This window comes from Pseudorasbora parva, chromosome 11 (genome assembly GCF_024679245.1).
Source record: "Pseudorasbora parva isolate DD20220531a chromosome 11, ASM2467924v1, whole genome shotgun sequence".
Classification (NCBI taxonomy): Eukaryota; Metazoa; Chordata; class Actinopteri; order Cypriniformes; family Gobionidae; genus Pseudorasbora; species Pseudorasbora parva.
The window spans coordinates 41,895,668-41,911,940 of record NC_090182.1 but is presented as its reverse complement, the minus strand read 5'-3'; the positions used below and the strand labels follow the sequence as shown (position 1 = coordinate 41,911,940).

Here is a 16,273-nt window from a genome sequence, read left to right as displayed (position 1 = left end):
GTGCCTTAAAATGCTGCCTCATAGTCAGCTCAGTAGGTTTTTTTGGAACACAGCAGAGTGAGAAAAAGAGACAGCTCACTGGGGTTGGGTGGGAAAAGTGTGCAGCTCTTGCAGTGGATGATTTCCTTCACAATGGGGATGTCTTGCGAAACGGGCGGGGGCACGATCCCAAGGCCGGGCATCATGGGGTTCATTGGAGCAATGCCAGTCATCATGCCAAGACTGGGGTCAAAATCTGTAAAACAGAAGAGAGGACGTCTCAGAGGAATGAGTGAATAAAAGCCACTTTGGTCTACGTGGTGATAGGATTCTGTTGTGGCACAAATTAAAGCTACGAGAGCTAAACACTCCCCCTTCAAAGATAAATAAACAATTAAGTCCAATACATATTTAAAAGGCTTTTGGAATGAATAGGTTTTTACTGACTCATTCCCCTGGCTGTTTGCCTTGGCTTGTTACTATGCACAAGCGGTCCATCTGTGGGCAAAAAAAGTGAACACTGGCTTTCATTTACAGGTACTGGTTTAGACTACAGCTGCATGACAGCGTGGAGCTCTTTGAAATGGAAATGATAAAGCCCTCACTCTCTGCGGTCTCTCATGCACCTGTGGAGAGTATATAAGTCTGTCTAACCTCTAAGAGCACTCCACTCACGTACTTCAAATATTTCCCTTATTTGCAGCCATGCAAGATAAACAAGCTCTGCCTGCGGCATGGGGAAAAAATAGCTCAAAAGTTGCGAGCAAAGATCTATGAAATGTAAATCGCACTGTAAATAAATGCATCATACTGTAAGTAAATAATGGAATAACTTTTCAGGGTGCATATTGAAAACCTCTATATATAAATAAAATAAATATAATGAGGACTGATTCTCTCTAAAATGTTTTTATCAAACTTCAGGTCAACTCTGTTACACAGGTAACGCGAGTTACATAATCAGATTACTTTTTCAAGTAACTAGTAAATTAATGCATTCATTTTAAATGTACTTTTTCAAATAAGCAACACAACTTACTCTGTTTTCCATTTATTCACTGGTAAATCTCTTTGGGAGATTGGGAGTGCAGAAGTGTTTTTGTGTGTTTTTGTGTGAACATGATAGTTACTGTAGTTCTAGACTACAATAATGTGAGCAGGCTTTTAGATTCAGTAATGAAATGCAAACTTGTTTACTACAACAAACTATTTTTTTTTCTTCTGTCTATTAACTTGCATGGATTACTTGTTCACCCTAAGACCTGTAATATGAGCTAACAAAGTAAATAAGATCGATTTTGATTTCATGAGGACTTTAAAGTAAGATTGTTGAACTTACTTCTACTTCTGCTGCATATTATTCTCCACAGCTGAAAGGTTTGTTTGAGCTGCGCCCTCTACTGTGCAGGCATGAATTTGCATTTCCTTCAGCCTGAGGCTTATTCAATTCACTTTTGGGGCCTTGATTTTTTTTTGTTGCTAGTTTCAGCCCGACGCATTTATCATTTTCAGGTCTATCGGCACATTGTTGCTCAATCTGTTCGTCCATGCTCCGCTGGTCTGAAAACACGGTGTGTTCAGGTGTATTGTTGGTGCGTTGCTGTTTTGAGGAACTGAAAACGACTGCATCATTGACCAACTTTTGACCAACGCAGTATCTTTTTTGTTATTTAAAGGCCACATTATTAATATGCATGCGCGTGGTACAATGTGCATACACTCTGCTTATTACACACACCGGGACGCAAGCAGCACACTTTTTTTTTTTAAATATTTAAAAGAAAAGGATTGCTCTCTGGAGGAGCATCTTATTTCCGCTCGCAAATAACAAATGCGCTTTTTAAAGGGAATGAAAGATTCTGATTGGTTTATTGCATGTTACGCCAAAAACACACCCATGGCTCATTAAGAGAATAGGGGTAAGTAACACTTAGACCATGCGCTTGCAAGCCAACTGTATTTTTTTCATTGTTAAACTAGCAAAAGTGGAAAAAAAGTGCACCTGCGTCATGTGCTTCAGACCATGTGCTCAGATCGTTAAAATATGGCCCTTTATGTGAAAGGTTCTGATGTGTTTTTCTTTATATAATAATAATAAATAAAACACAAGGCAGCCCAGCCTAGATGAGAAAAAGTAATACAAAAGTAACAGTAACACATTACTTTACAAAAAGTAGCTTTTTAGGAAGTAATGCAATATTTTAATGCAATACTTTTAAAGGTAACTTTCCCCTGTCAGAACTGTCAGACAGCTTAATGAAGTGTAGTGTAATTTAGAAATATATTTTAGGACACTAACAGAGAATAATTGAGATATAAACGTCAAATACAAAAGCATAAACTCTCGTGATGGTCTGTAAAAACTGATAGACATGAATATCACAGGGAGGGCCAGGATGGAGCATGAGATAAACTCAGGGTAGTGAGATCTGAACTGGAGGATATGTCTGAGAGGTGAGAGCCCTGCAGCGGGCGACAGGTCCGGAACACAGCCTCTCTCTCTGAGAACCATTAACAGAAGTGGGACAGGACGTGCAGCATGTACAGACCAAGGAGCTGAGATCTGCCTTAATGATTGTGTTAGTATTGATATTTCTGTGTCATAGTCACTAATGCAGGCAGGAGATAAGATGCCCCACATTGGTGTACCACCAAGACTTAAAGTCTAAATTCAGACCCCATAATTGCATGGTAATTTTTTCAGCTGCAACCAAGCATAATTTGTAGCACACCAAAGCAAGTTAAATTATACATGATTGTGGTTTTACTTGAGTAAAAGTAACGGTTACATTCACAGAACTGTCATAGACTCATTAAGTAGTCTATTAGGGGAAAGAGGAAGTCAAGTTCACTTTTATTACACATGTTGTTCTCAGATATTATGAAAAACGGGCCTTGTTTGCTTTCAGTTAATACAAGAGTTGACCTAAATCACAAAAAGTGTCTGATGAAAGGAAAACAATATCTGTGAAGGAGCAAGAAACAAACACTCTCATTAGAAACGCATTCCCGGCTCAGTAGTGGTCTACTCTTGGTGCAGTCAGAATATTTCTTACTAGCTCTATATAAATGAGGTGGCAATTATGTAGTTAGTATGACTTCTTATAGCAATTAGAAGCAGGAAATTCTGTGACGAATTCAAAAGGCTCAAGATGCTTGGATGATCCATAATTCATATTTTATGTAAGCATAATTAAAAATCAAATGTATTCTTTGTAAATATGCAACCATTAAAGTTCATGTGTGTGGAATGGCATGGCATTAGAATCTAAGGGATAAAAAAGGATTTTTCAAAGGATATGGTTTTGAAAGGGAAATATTAAACCGGAACACAGCAGACGATGAAAAACTTTGAAAGTTGAACCTTTCGATCCCAAATAGAAAACAGCCAGGGGTAATTCCTTGTGAAGTTGCAAGTCCAGTGTAGCCAAGCAAAAGAGATAAAATGAAGATACAGAAGAGGTACAGCACAAAGATTTGGACACGCTTGCATCATTTTCTGCCTATGATTTCTTTATTCATACTGTGTAGAAGAGAACATCGGCAATAAGCCAAGTATACTGCACATAACAATACCATTACACATTTTTAAAAATAAATGTATTATTTATCCAGCATGAATGCATTAAACTGATCAAAAGTTACAGAAAAGAAATGTATAATATTACAAAATATTTTTTACTGTTCTTTCTATTCATCAAAAATTTAAATATACTGATCAGGCATAACATTATGACAGGTGGAGTGAATAACACTGATTTTCTCTTCATCACAGCACCTGTTAGCGGGTGGGATATATTAGAAAGCATGTGGACATTTTGTCCTCAAAGTTCATGTGTTAGAAGCAGGAAAAATGGGCAAGCGCAAGGATTTGAGCGAGTTTGACAGCAAATTCTGATGGCTAGACGACTGGGTCAGAGCATCTCCTAAACTGCAGCTCTGGGCTGTTCTCGCTCTGCAGTGGTCAGTTTCTATCAAAAGTGGTCCAAGGAAGGAACAGTGGTGAACCGGCGACAGGGTCATGGGAGGCCACGGCTCATAAATGCACGTGGGGAGCAAAGGCTGGTCAAACAGACGAGTTACTGTAGCTCAAACTGCTCAAGAAGTTAATGCTGGTTCTGATAGAAAGGTTTCAGAATACACAGTGTATCACAGTTTGTGGAGTATGGGGCTGCATATCCACAGACCAGTCAGGATGCCCATGCTGACCCCTGTCCACTGCCGAAAGCTCCAACAGTGGGTATGTGAGCTAGCCTGACAAGCCAGACCCACATCAAGATGTTTGGTCTGGAAACTCACCATAGATAGGGCTCAGTCCGAGGGGCGGGATAAACGGTTGTCTTTCAAACTCCCTCTGCATGCGATAGGACCAACCAGAGCAACGAAGGTGAAACAGAGCTTGTTGATAGATTAAACATTCACCGTATCCGGTCAGCTAAACTCCGAACACATCTTTCCTTTTTAAGAATGACTTCAGTGCCTATCTTTGTTCTTTTCTCAGAGAAAAGCTTAACTCCAAGTCTTCCAGAGTCGCGGTCAGAGCTGATTCGAAAGACCGCCGCCGTTCGCCAGTTTCTGTGTTTACTAGAAGCACGCAAACGCAACTCGGCCATCATCATTATGGCCCCGCCCACCGACTCTATACACGATGTGATTGGCCCGGCAAGAGTTAAGGGAATACAGCTCAGAAGGGTATTGAGAGTTGCTAGACGACACTCGCGGGCAGATTAAATTTGCTGCCGCTAGGGTGTGTCTAGGCTACATGTGAGCATCACTGGACCAGAAATCAAAGAAGGTAAAAGATGTTTAATGACATCTACAACCAGCCCAACCTTGTGAAGTAGTGAGAAAAAACAGCCAAACTCTATAATAGGGTTAGGCGAAAGGAAGCTGTATCATCATGTTAGCAATTATGATAAATGAAGAGAAAACTGTATAAAAAGCCTCTCTCATCTGAACTCAAATCAAGAGAGATATGACGTCAACATGTGGGAAATCTACACCGTTACTTTTATCTCTGCAATATCTAAAATTAGAATCAGGTGCACCAAAGCAGATTAGAGCACTATTAGAGAGAAACTTGAGTTGTGGCTACATCATTCTAAGATCAAAAAAGCTCTGAAAAATGCTTGATGCTTACCAGTCTAGGCAGCGGTTTCAAAGCCTTTTATAGTCAATCACTCCACTGTCTGAAATACCATCTATGAATACAGAACATTTCAAACCGCTGGCAATCTATCTAGGCCATGATGTCCTCTAGTCTTGCAAGACTTGCCTCAGTCAGAGACTGCACAAGTCTGCCCTACACGAAAAGTCAGGAAGGAAGAAGCCCCTGCTCTCGAAAAAGAATATAGATCCATGACTGCAGTGGAAGATCATGTCAAGGTGAACATCAGGACTGTTGGACCAGTTCGCTCTCCATGGAAGAGACAAAAATAAGGCTGCTTGGCTGCACTGGAAATCAAATGCCTTTGACTAAAAGTATCTCTGAGGAGAGATGGAGGAAGCTATATAGTTTGGGGTTGAATTTCTGAAACAAGGCATGGGCCATCTGTCTTCATACAGCCAGCCACCCACCAATTCATTATGCAGTTTCAGAGATTTCCTGGCACCACAGTTACCAGTGGTGTAGTCCTAAGAAAAAAAAATGGGTTACTATTAGCTAGGGGTCTTTCTATATGTAAAAATAAAGCTGCTTTAATAATTTAGAAAGGGAATCTTATTTCCTGGAAGAGGATTATTAAATCTGGGGGGTCCTTGGCATCAAGCACGTTTTAAGAAATGCTGATCGATGGACAGCGCGCTCTCTCTTTCTCTTTCTCTTTCCTGAAGGCACACAGAAATTGTGACTTCCGCTACTGAAAGGCTACATGACATTTCTCAGTTCCTTACATTTGAAGTTCTTTGATTCATTTTTACCTGCCGTTGCTTCAGTGTGAGAGTGTCTCCACATGCCTGTTAACTACGGTGAGCAGTCAGAGGTGGGAAAAGACAGACGGAAAGAAGTGACGATGCACCAATTACAACAAAGAATTACAAGTTTCACAGAACAGCATTGAGTATAGTTAAAGGGGAAGCCAACACGACAGTAGATTAAGGATTTCTGAAGCAGCAATACAAGTGGCTATACTGAGGGTATACGCAACTAGTGATCTTCAGAAATCATCAGGGGATCATTATCTCTAAGGGAAAAGCAAGCATATGGTGTATACATATGTATGACTTGACTACACTCAGTGTTGGAGAAAGTTACTTTTAAAAGTAGTGCATTGCAATATTGCATTGCTCTAACAAATTGGGTTACATTAAACAGAAAGTAATGAGTTGCATTACTTTTGTGTTACTTTGTCCCACCTGGGGTGGGCTTACTTATTTGTTTTTAATAACAAAAAAGGAAAAAAAAGTATTGTTTTTGGTCAAATGTAAAGGCCCTTTCACACCAAGGGCCCTATCTTGCACCCAGCGCAATTGACTTTGTACACCGACGCATGTGTCATATCTATTTTGCACCCGCGCAAAGCGCTCTTTTCCCTCCACAGAAGCACGTCGCTAAACTAGTGAATGAACTTGCCCTCCCTGGGTGGTTCAGCGCAAAAAAGGAGGCGTGTTCCGGCGCAAACAATCCCTGGTGCTATTTTGCTGTTCCATTAAACAATTGCGCCACTGACCAGAAAAAACCTAGTCTAAAGTCAGTGGCGCGTTGCGCGTTGTTCATTATGCTATTTTAAGGGCGCATGCTTGACCATAATGTATAGCGTGCACAACGCGCATACACTTTGCTCATGTAATCTACACAGATGCAACAGTTATTTTTGCAAATCATAAATTGTTACACTAAACAAATATTAACACATTGTGGTGTGCCACGAAGATGTGAAAAAAATAGGCATAAATCTAGCTTACAAATTATTCAGGCTAATTGTAATAATTAAGGATCAGACCTGTTTGCCCAATAGTGGCAAGACATATATGTAATATAAGGACATCTGACAAATTGGTTTGTCCGTCAAGAACCAGGAAAAAAAATCGACTGAAAAACTGAAAAAACTGTTTAACCGACGCTATTTTGGGTGGGTTTCTCCCATCCCCATACAACACAACTTCTCTGTCTTTCACTCCCTTACAAAAGGAAAATATATTTACCAATATATTACTTGAAATATATTTTAATATATTGTAAATATATGAAATAATATATTGATGGTATTATAAAATATATTATATATTCATGTAATATAGCCTATTGCAAAATATACAAATGATTGCCGCTTTCAATATATTGCAATATATTGAAAAATATTGCCTAATGTATTGCATGAAATTTTCCAATATACTGCAATATATTTTTGTTTCGTTAGGGCTGCTTTTACAAGAACATCAGTCACGTCGGCTGTGAACCGCTCCTGGCGTGCGCCTGGTAAATACGCCATAATAATAGCAGTCCATAATGGAACTTGCGCACCTGCTTTTAAAGGGAATGTTGGATGACGCTCTGATTGGTTTATTCACGTTACGCCCAAACCACACCTATGAATAATGAAGCTACTTCAGACCAACCCATTTTAGATTTGCGCCGGGCGCAAGAGCCATTTATCCCGCCGAAAAAATAGCAACAACGCCGAGACCCGCCCACAAAGTTACTTGTGCTTTGCGCTTTGACACTTGCGTTTCAGATCGTTAAAATAGGACCCTAAATGTAAACTGAATAAGCCTCAGGCTGAAGAAAATGCAAATTCATGCTTTTACTGTAGTGGGTGCCGATCAAATAAACCTTTCAGTAACACGAATATGATCATGTTCATCTAAAGTTGTTTTGGCTTATTAGAATGGTTGAATTGGTTTATCAAAGGTCGGCAGCAAAGACATTACACAATGTGAAGTCTGGAGTGTGGGAAACCGGACTCGGATACTGCTAGCCCATCTTTCTTAACAGTTTAAGAGTAATGTGTGATGGTTCTGTGTTAGGTGGGATGGACGTGGCCCTCTGTTAAGGTCTTTAATGTGCCTCACGGCAGCAGGTGCAGGGCTGCACATGCTCTGGCACTGAGGTAATAGGAACTGGACTGATGAATTATGGAACCTGCTCTCGGCTGGCACGCAGCGCATTAAGTAGGCTGAAAAATTACAGGCCTGTTCTCCAGGAAAGGCAGCCTGTTAAAAAAATTAGAGCTGAAAAAGATATTTATTCATGGCACCTATAAGACAGATGATCCAAACAAACAAACGGTCTCTCCCGATAAATAAAGCGATACGTTTGTTTAGAAACTGACCTAGTTTAATCAAAGGTAGATTGATCAAATACACACCGTTTCCCGGATCCTCTATACATCAGGATCAGGTTTAGATTGAGGAAAGGCAAGGGAATATCCTAGGGCAGCAACGCTTAACAGAGATTATTTACATTTGTTCTCAGAGCAAAGCCAAAGGAAGGATTTTCCCAAGCCTGAGGAATAAGAGATGTGGGGGAAAAAGCCCATGTTTTCTTGTCTCAGCTCTGTTAACAACTACTCCAGAAGAAAACTAACAACTTTAGAGACTCCGACATGGAGTAGTATCTTAAATGAGAAGATGTACAGTACCTTTTAAATAGATAAGCTTGACTAAAAGGGGGGAAATCATGGGAAAGGGTATATCCCTTGCTCTTTGAAATGTGTTTATGCAAGACATAATGTGTTATATATCCCCTGACCCAAAAAAAGTTACAATCTGCAGTATGGGAATACTTTGGGTAATCAAAAAATGAACGCGGGGGGTTGTCCTTGAATATGGTTATCCAGTTTGCATGAAGAGCAAAAGCAGAAAATACTTCAAACATGTTCTCCCATATTCGTGAACACCATCCGTGTAGATTAACCTAAATATGTTCTGTTTGTAACTTAAGGCCATTTTATTTCCATGATACTAGTTGAATCCCGAGTGTGGAAATCCAGTCATAATGTCCACACACGACACACATAACAAGACAGAAGAGAACGCGCTCTATATCGATGTCCTGACACACACACACACACACACACACACACACACACACACACACACACACACACACACACACACACACACACAAAAAGACAGAAGAGAAGGCGCTGTATGTCGATGGTCGATGTCCTGACTTTGTGGCTACGTCTCAATCAGATTCAGAGACCTAGTTGCGCCAGTCTCATGCAGAAACACAGAGTTCTCTTTCACTCTTGAACAAACAAAAACAACAACACAGGGAATGCTGCCAAGATGTCAGTTTTGTTGAGTATTTTCATAATAGCAGTCTTAAAATAGTTAAATAACGTCTTAAATGAACGTGAGAAAATGAGATGTGCGTGCGCGTCAGATCCTCGTCATGTTCCGAGGTGGCCGATTTTAAAGGGACCGCAGCATTGATGAACAGATAAATAACGAGAACAGAGAAAAGATGATTAATCTGTATTTCACTTATTATTTATGCAGTTAAAAAAGCTGTTTGATAACAGGGAAGGCCACCAGTAAATATAACTTTTTTTAATAATGAGTTTATTTAAAGATTGTTTTTAAGTTCACTTAAATTAAATGTTTTTTAAAAACCTAATAAATGTTGAAATTTGGTAGCTTTCATTTATACTGTAATGTAGCATCATTGTTTCATAGAGACTGGCCTTCATAAAACGATGCCATTACAACACTTAAAATATGCTGTCTTTAAATTGTTTCTACATTAATTTAGAGAGTAACTGAAATTATTACAATATCAAAATATTAAAAACTCCAAAAATATTAAAGTAATCTAAAGAGAAATAGCATTCCTTATTTTGTTCAAATGGGGGATTTTTATTTTTATTTTTTTAATCCCCCTCCAAAAAAAAAGGTAGAATCATACTTTCATAAGTTTTTTTCTCTCCAATTTTTCATAAAAAAGTGTGATATAATAAACCATATGTTAAATATTTTTAAAAAATCTGTTTTCATTTATTGATGGGTCATTGTAGCTGATGATTATAATTATAACAAACAGAGCTAAACAATTTTAAATACCGTAAAACTGTGATATTTTCTCAGACGATTATCATACCGTGAAAATCTCATACCGTTACAACCCTAGTGCTTTCACTGTTAGACGCTAGGGGGCGCTCAATCAAATAACGTGATCATCATTAAAGAGCATATGAATCAAAACTATCTAATGTTCCTGAATGAAATGTGGACCGAGGACGAGCTACAGGACTGTGAAGCATTAGAGGTGTTGATGGACTCGATCTACTCCATCTGTGTTTGATCATCGCTCTGAAGGTGATCTGGAATCTGGTCTTTCACAAAAACGTGATTTTTTTAGCCTAGAAATCTAGACGCACCCTAGCGGCAGAAAATCTAATTTGCCGCGAGTGTCATCTAGCAACTCTCAATACCCTTCTGAGCTGTAAACGCCAAACTCTGGTCGGGCCAATCACATCGTGTATAGAGTCGGTGGGCGGGGCTTAACATAATGACGGCAGAGTTGCGTTTGCGTGCTACTAGTAAACACAGAAACTGGCGAACGGAGGTCTTTCGAATCAGCTTTGACCGCGACTCTGGAAGACTTGGAGTTAAGCTTTTCTCTGAGAAAAGAACAAAGAACGGCACTGAAGTCATTCTTAAAAAGGGAAGATGTGTTAGAGTTTTACTGACCAGATACAGCGAATGTTTAATCTATAAACTAGCTCTGTTTCACCTTCGTTGCTCTGGTTGGTCCTATCGCATGCAGAGGGAGTTTGAAAGACAACCGTTTATCCCGCCCCTCGGACTGAGCCCTATCTATGGTGAGTTTCCAGACCAAACATCTTGATGTGGGTCTGGCTTGTCAGGCTAGCTCACATACCCACTGTTGGAGCTTTCGGCAGTGGACAGGGGCCAGCATGGGCATCCTGACTGGTCTGTGGATATGCAGCCCCATACTCAACAAACTGTGATACACTGTGTATTCTGACACCTTTCTATCAGAACCAGCATTAACTTCTTGAGCAGTTTGAGCTACAGTAACTCGTCTGTTTGACCAGCCTTTGCTCCCCACGTGCATCAATGAGCCAATGAGGGTGGTAGCGCTATCCTATTACGTGCAGAGGGAGTTTGAAAGACCAACGTTTATCTCGCCCCTCGGATTGAGCCCTGTCTATGGTGAGTTTCCAGACCAAACATCTGGCTTGTCAGGCTAAGATTTTTTATGAAACTTACCCATATTCAATGTATGCAAGAAGCTTTTTTTTTGTTTTGTTTGTTTGTTTAAAAGAAGAGGGTCAGCTCTTTCTTTTGAAATATTGCATGCTCAGATATTAATAAAACAAAATATTCTATGGGCTATTCAATTTTTGTGGTGGCTTCTGTCGGTGGCTGGCAACTTTTTTTTTAAATGCTGGCGGGGAAAGAGTTAATGACATCATATAATATGTTTTTCTTTGTCAAATAACCTTATTAAAGGACAATACAATTACAAATGCAATATAAACTGATTGAGGTGTAAAAGAACACAACTATAAAGAATAAAAACAAATAATAAAAACATTTTCAACCAATATCTAGATATCTTTTCTCAGCTGGTAAGTTTAGTCCAGATTAAAATGTAAAAATAAGAAAACAAATAAAAAATAAAGGTTATCAGCGTTGCTGATTTCAATGTGTGTTTTTGTTCCACAAAAGAAGGAATGACATACAGGTTTGAAATGAACAATGTACTTGTGTGTAGTGTAGTGATTCTGCTGAATATTTAACCGTGATTATCTTCTCAAATTATGCAAGAGAAAGACAATATCAACCAAACAAAATCCATGGCAAAACGCAAGAACAGCATTTCAATTATTTATTGTAGGATTACTTTGAACACTTTAAATATTGATGCTGTACTGGAATGTGTGTTGGATATTCCTAATAATAATAATATATGCAACACTTCTAAAACTTAGTTTCGCTTTGGGCAGCTGCATTAAAAGGCAGCCATCAATCAAAAGAGCAAGAGAGTCAAAAAAATCAGGCTGGCATTTAACAGCGGAGAGCTGTTGGCGACCGCTGCCTGGTGGAGGGGAGGGGTCTGCGCTCTCTGCCTTCCTCTGTAAACGTCCCCCTCAGCAGCAACGCTAAAGAATGACACAGCTAGACCCCATGAGGCATGTTGGCTATTCTCAAATGAGGCATGCAAACCATCTCCCAGTGGAATAAGTCAGCAGGTCTTTGTGGGAAATCTGCAACTGAAGATCTGTTGTTTCACACCGCTTTTCACCCCTGACACCAGCAGGGAATGTAGCGGCCGGATTTCATTTTCCCCACTAAATCTTGAGCAGAGAGCCAGAGCAGTGCAAAGATCTGCATGAACAGACAGATGTTAGCCTGAATAACAATCATTTTCCTAATTTCTCTGACATTGGGAAGGGACAGATGTCTCCAAAAAAAAACAAAAAACACACCAGATATGAATAAAGCAGCTCACACATTTAAAAACAATGCATTTGTTATATTTGTACCACAAGATCACAGTCAAACAATGCCTTTTGTCAAGAACCGTGTTAAAGTGAAAGTATAATAAAAGTTACAACAGTTACATTAAAGCCTGGGACACACCAAGCCGATATCAAAGAACGACAATAGACAGTGTTGGCACTTCTCATCGGCTGCGTCTCGGACAAAAAGCTGCGCTTGAACACACCAAAAGGACTAAAGGAGACTGTCAGATAGCGCATTCGTTCTGTGCCTGTGTGATAGTCTATTTCCGTCATTCAAAAAGGAAACCGAAACTAGGGCTGCAGATGTACAGTATTATCAATCCCATTGATCACTTTCTTCATTCCAGTCGGCTCAGGTTGTTATGAATATATTCGTGCATTCGGGAAGATGATGTGAAATTATAACAGCCTTGTGCCTGTAGCCCTGTACCTTCTTGACTTTGCTTGCTTTCATCATTTTCGCTTTTATTCTCGTGCACTCAGCTGAGCTGAACAGCCAATCAGAGTTCTCTCTCTCACCGATGGCCCGACACCAATTTAACATGCTGAACGACCCCAAAAACACAGAGGGCTTCCGACTAGAGCCAACGGTGTGTGTTAATTCCTTGAATGAATAATGTTTGTCATTATTTTCCTTAATTTTTCGATTTAGGGGCATACGTGCTCCTTGGGAAAAAAGTATGCTTCAAGCTTGAATTAGTGAATTTTTGTGCTTGAATGGTCAAAATCATACAACATTTTGCCAAAATGAGAGTTCTGGCATGTATTCGTAATGGTCGGCTATGTAATGATTAAATGTTGCTTATACATTACAATTTAACTAAACTCCTTCGATTTTTGTTGGCTAAATCAACTGTAGATTTAGTCAACTAAAATCGTATGATATTTAGTAAAACTAAAACAATTCAAGTGACTAAAATATGACTAAAACTAAACAGTATTTTAGTCAAAAGACTATGACTAAAACTAAATCAAAATTTACTGGCAAAATTAACACTGTGTGGAACACACCAAAAAACAAACCCAACCGAGGATCAAAAACGGCTGTGTTGGTGTGTCCCGGCCTCAGGAAATGGGTCTGAAAAGTATTAGAGGGCCTTGATAAGAAGGAATGAGAATGGCAGACAAAAGCTAAATATGGAGTAAGGGTCATATTGACTAAATGTTATGTTATATTCAAGTACATTTTGACTGAAATAAATCACTACATTATCACTACTGCTAAATCTAAATACTCTCTAAGTTATTTCAGATGCCTTCTATTCAGACATTGAAAAATAGTGGTCTCATTTCAGCAGCAGAGGACATTGATTCCCCCATGACTACTGCAGACTAGTGGTTATTGACTGACAACTTTGAAACAGGAGCTGTAGGATGCATATTAAACAGCCCATACATTGATAGGTCAAGATCAGTGAATGTCTAAAGCATGGGTTCCCATTAAAAAGCATACAGCTGGAGCATGCTGCAAAGAACATCTGTATGTATTTATATATTTATCAAGAAGCAAGCAGTCAGTTATCAATATGGGCTCTGCAATGCAATGTAAAATGAGAAAATAAACATGCAATTGCCCTACATATACAGGTGAAATGTGTGTAATGTAAGGTGACAGACGTTTTAGACAGACAGACAGACATAGATAGATAGATAGATAGATAGATAGATAGATAGATAGATAGATAGATAGACAGACAGACAGACAGACAGACAGACAGATAGACAGACAGACAGACAGACAGACAGATATAGAGATATAAAGACAGACAGACAGACAGACAGACAGACAGACTAGATTGATATACAGATGTGACTGTTATGTGTGGGAAATGTAAATGTGGCTTTAAATCATGCTCATAAAAGAGCCAGAGCTCAGCTGGAGATTGTTCCAATTAGCTGTCTTTCCTGATGATACTGATCATAATACAAGCTCCCGTGAATCCCGTGGAGCTGCACAAGCATTATGTATCACAGAGCAGACCCACATTCCCTGCCTAAGGAGAGTGGAAATATAGAGCGGCATAAAAATATGCTGTGGTTATGGCCTGTGGACCCCCCCAAAAGAGCAATAACACATATCTCTTTGATGCATTCATAGGAGAAGTATTATTTATAAAGATGAATGAAGAGTCGAAAGCAGATATACTTGACTCAGCCCAGAGGTCCACATGAGGTGAGATCTTCAACAGCAGAAGCTGAGGAAAATGCTAAATAATAAACTCTTAGAATAACAGTGGACATGGAGGAAGATGTTTACAAAGGCACAGGAGACTCTGGTACACAAACGCTAGGAAATGGAGCTACGCCACTGAGTGAGAGTGTGCACACTACATTCCTGTAAATGGAAGGTCACAGACGTGGAAAAGGTTACATGTTCTTAGTCTGCTGTAACGCAATCATCAACATCGCAAAGATTCTTATTACTTACGAAAGCCCAGCCATCTCGGGAATACCAACATCTCCAATACCTCACATGATCCGCGGCATGAGAGGACTGAAGCTACTATTCCTCCACCCGAGAACAGCTGGTCAGAGATTCTGAATTATTAATCACAGTAAAGTGCAAGCCAGACTGCAGCCAAGTGAAAACACACAGTACAGTGTACTTGTCCAGAATACATTATAGTTACAAGAACTGAGCGATATACTGAATATTCACTAGGAGTGAGCAATGCTGACAAAAAATATTGCCAGTAACAATAATTTGATGATATTTTGCAGAGTGTGTTTGTGGCACTATTCTGTGTTTGTGGTGTTTCATTTTCTTCATATTCTGTTGGTGGTTAATTCACACCGGTGAGGTGACACATTACCTGAGGCAATATTCGGCACATTTAATTGATTTCCAGGAGCATTTTTACTTTAATCTATTATGTCAAATTCTTACATTTGATCAATTTTGATAAATAAATTAATAAATTAAGACACTATAGGCTCTTGATTTATAGTCACATGAAACAAAATCAATCTTTCATCAATCAAAAGTCACATCTAAAGTGGCATTTAGATCCATTTACCACTGCATACATACTACTACAAGATAAACGTATTAAAATACATTTTCAAATAGTGAAATATTAAACTATTTTTTTTTAAATGAAATTTTTAAAAATCTAAACTAACTGCTAGTAGGTGGTGTCAAACCACTGAATTTTTTATTTTTTCCCTATATGATTAATTCCTTCAGAAATGAAGTGAAGACTGTATTTATGAAGCAAGTGACTGTATCATTCACTCAAACAATTAGACGCAGATTAATTCAGTAATGAACCCCACTGTGTGCTGCTTGCGGAGACATGCAACGACAACATGAAATGCTGTTTCATGCATACTGAGCTTTTTACACTGTTAAAGACTTGGATTCCCATCCTAAACATAGACAAAGTTTCAAAAACTAATGTTGGACGTTTGATGGAGTATTTCTGTGTCAAAAATACTCCTTCCGGTTTCTCACAAGTTTTGGAGAGTTTTTTTGTTCATGGGTCCACTTAACATCAACAGGTCGGAAGGTCCTTGTATGGGCCGTACGGGCTCTTCTCCTGGAAGGGTGCACGTGCAAGTGACCAAAGCGAGAGAGGAAATGCACGCCCATAAACACTCTCTCAGCTGCAGATCCACTCCTCAGAGCAACACTTCTGTCGCCCCGCGCTCCACTTTATTCCTACGTGTGACGTCAAGCAACTTTAATACGCCCGCATAGCATTACGGAAAGGCAGCGCTGCATTTGAACCGATTTGAACGCAGAAATGATGAGAACAACATCACAACATCACGCTTCAATCGTGTCGCAAAAGTGGATCTCCACGGTCACTGCTGTCACAGGACTTCACAAAATGAACAATGTTACCAAAGAAGTG

At 39.4% G+C, this 16,273-nt stretch overlaps 1 protein-coding gene across 7 annotated transcripts in view; it reads right to left on the bottom strand.

Annotated features, from left to right (window-relative positions):
* The window catches only part of enox2 (ecto-NOX disulfide-thiol exchanger 2), a 360,733-nt gene that overhangs the window by 77,760 nt on the left and 266,700 nt on the right, over positions 1-16,273 (bottom strand). For all 7 annotated transcript variants that reach the window (XM_067457977.1, XM_067457978.1, XM_067457979.1 and 4 more), the window contains one exon: positions 80-235. In XM_067457977.1, coding sequence (XP_067314078.1) covers positions 80-235 — 156 coding nt within the window. The remainder of the gene's footprint in view (positions 1-79; positions 236-16,273) is intronic.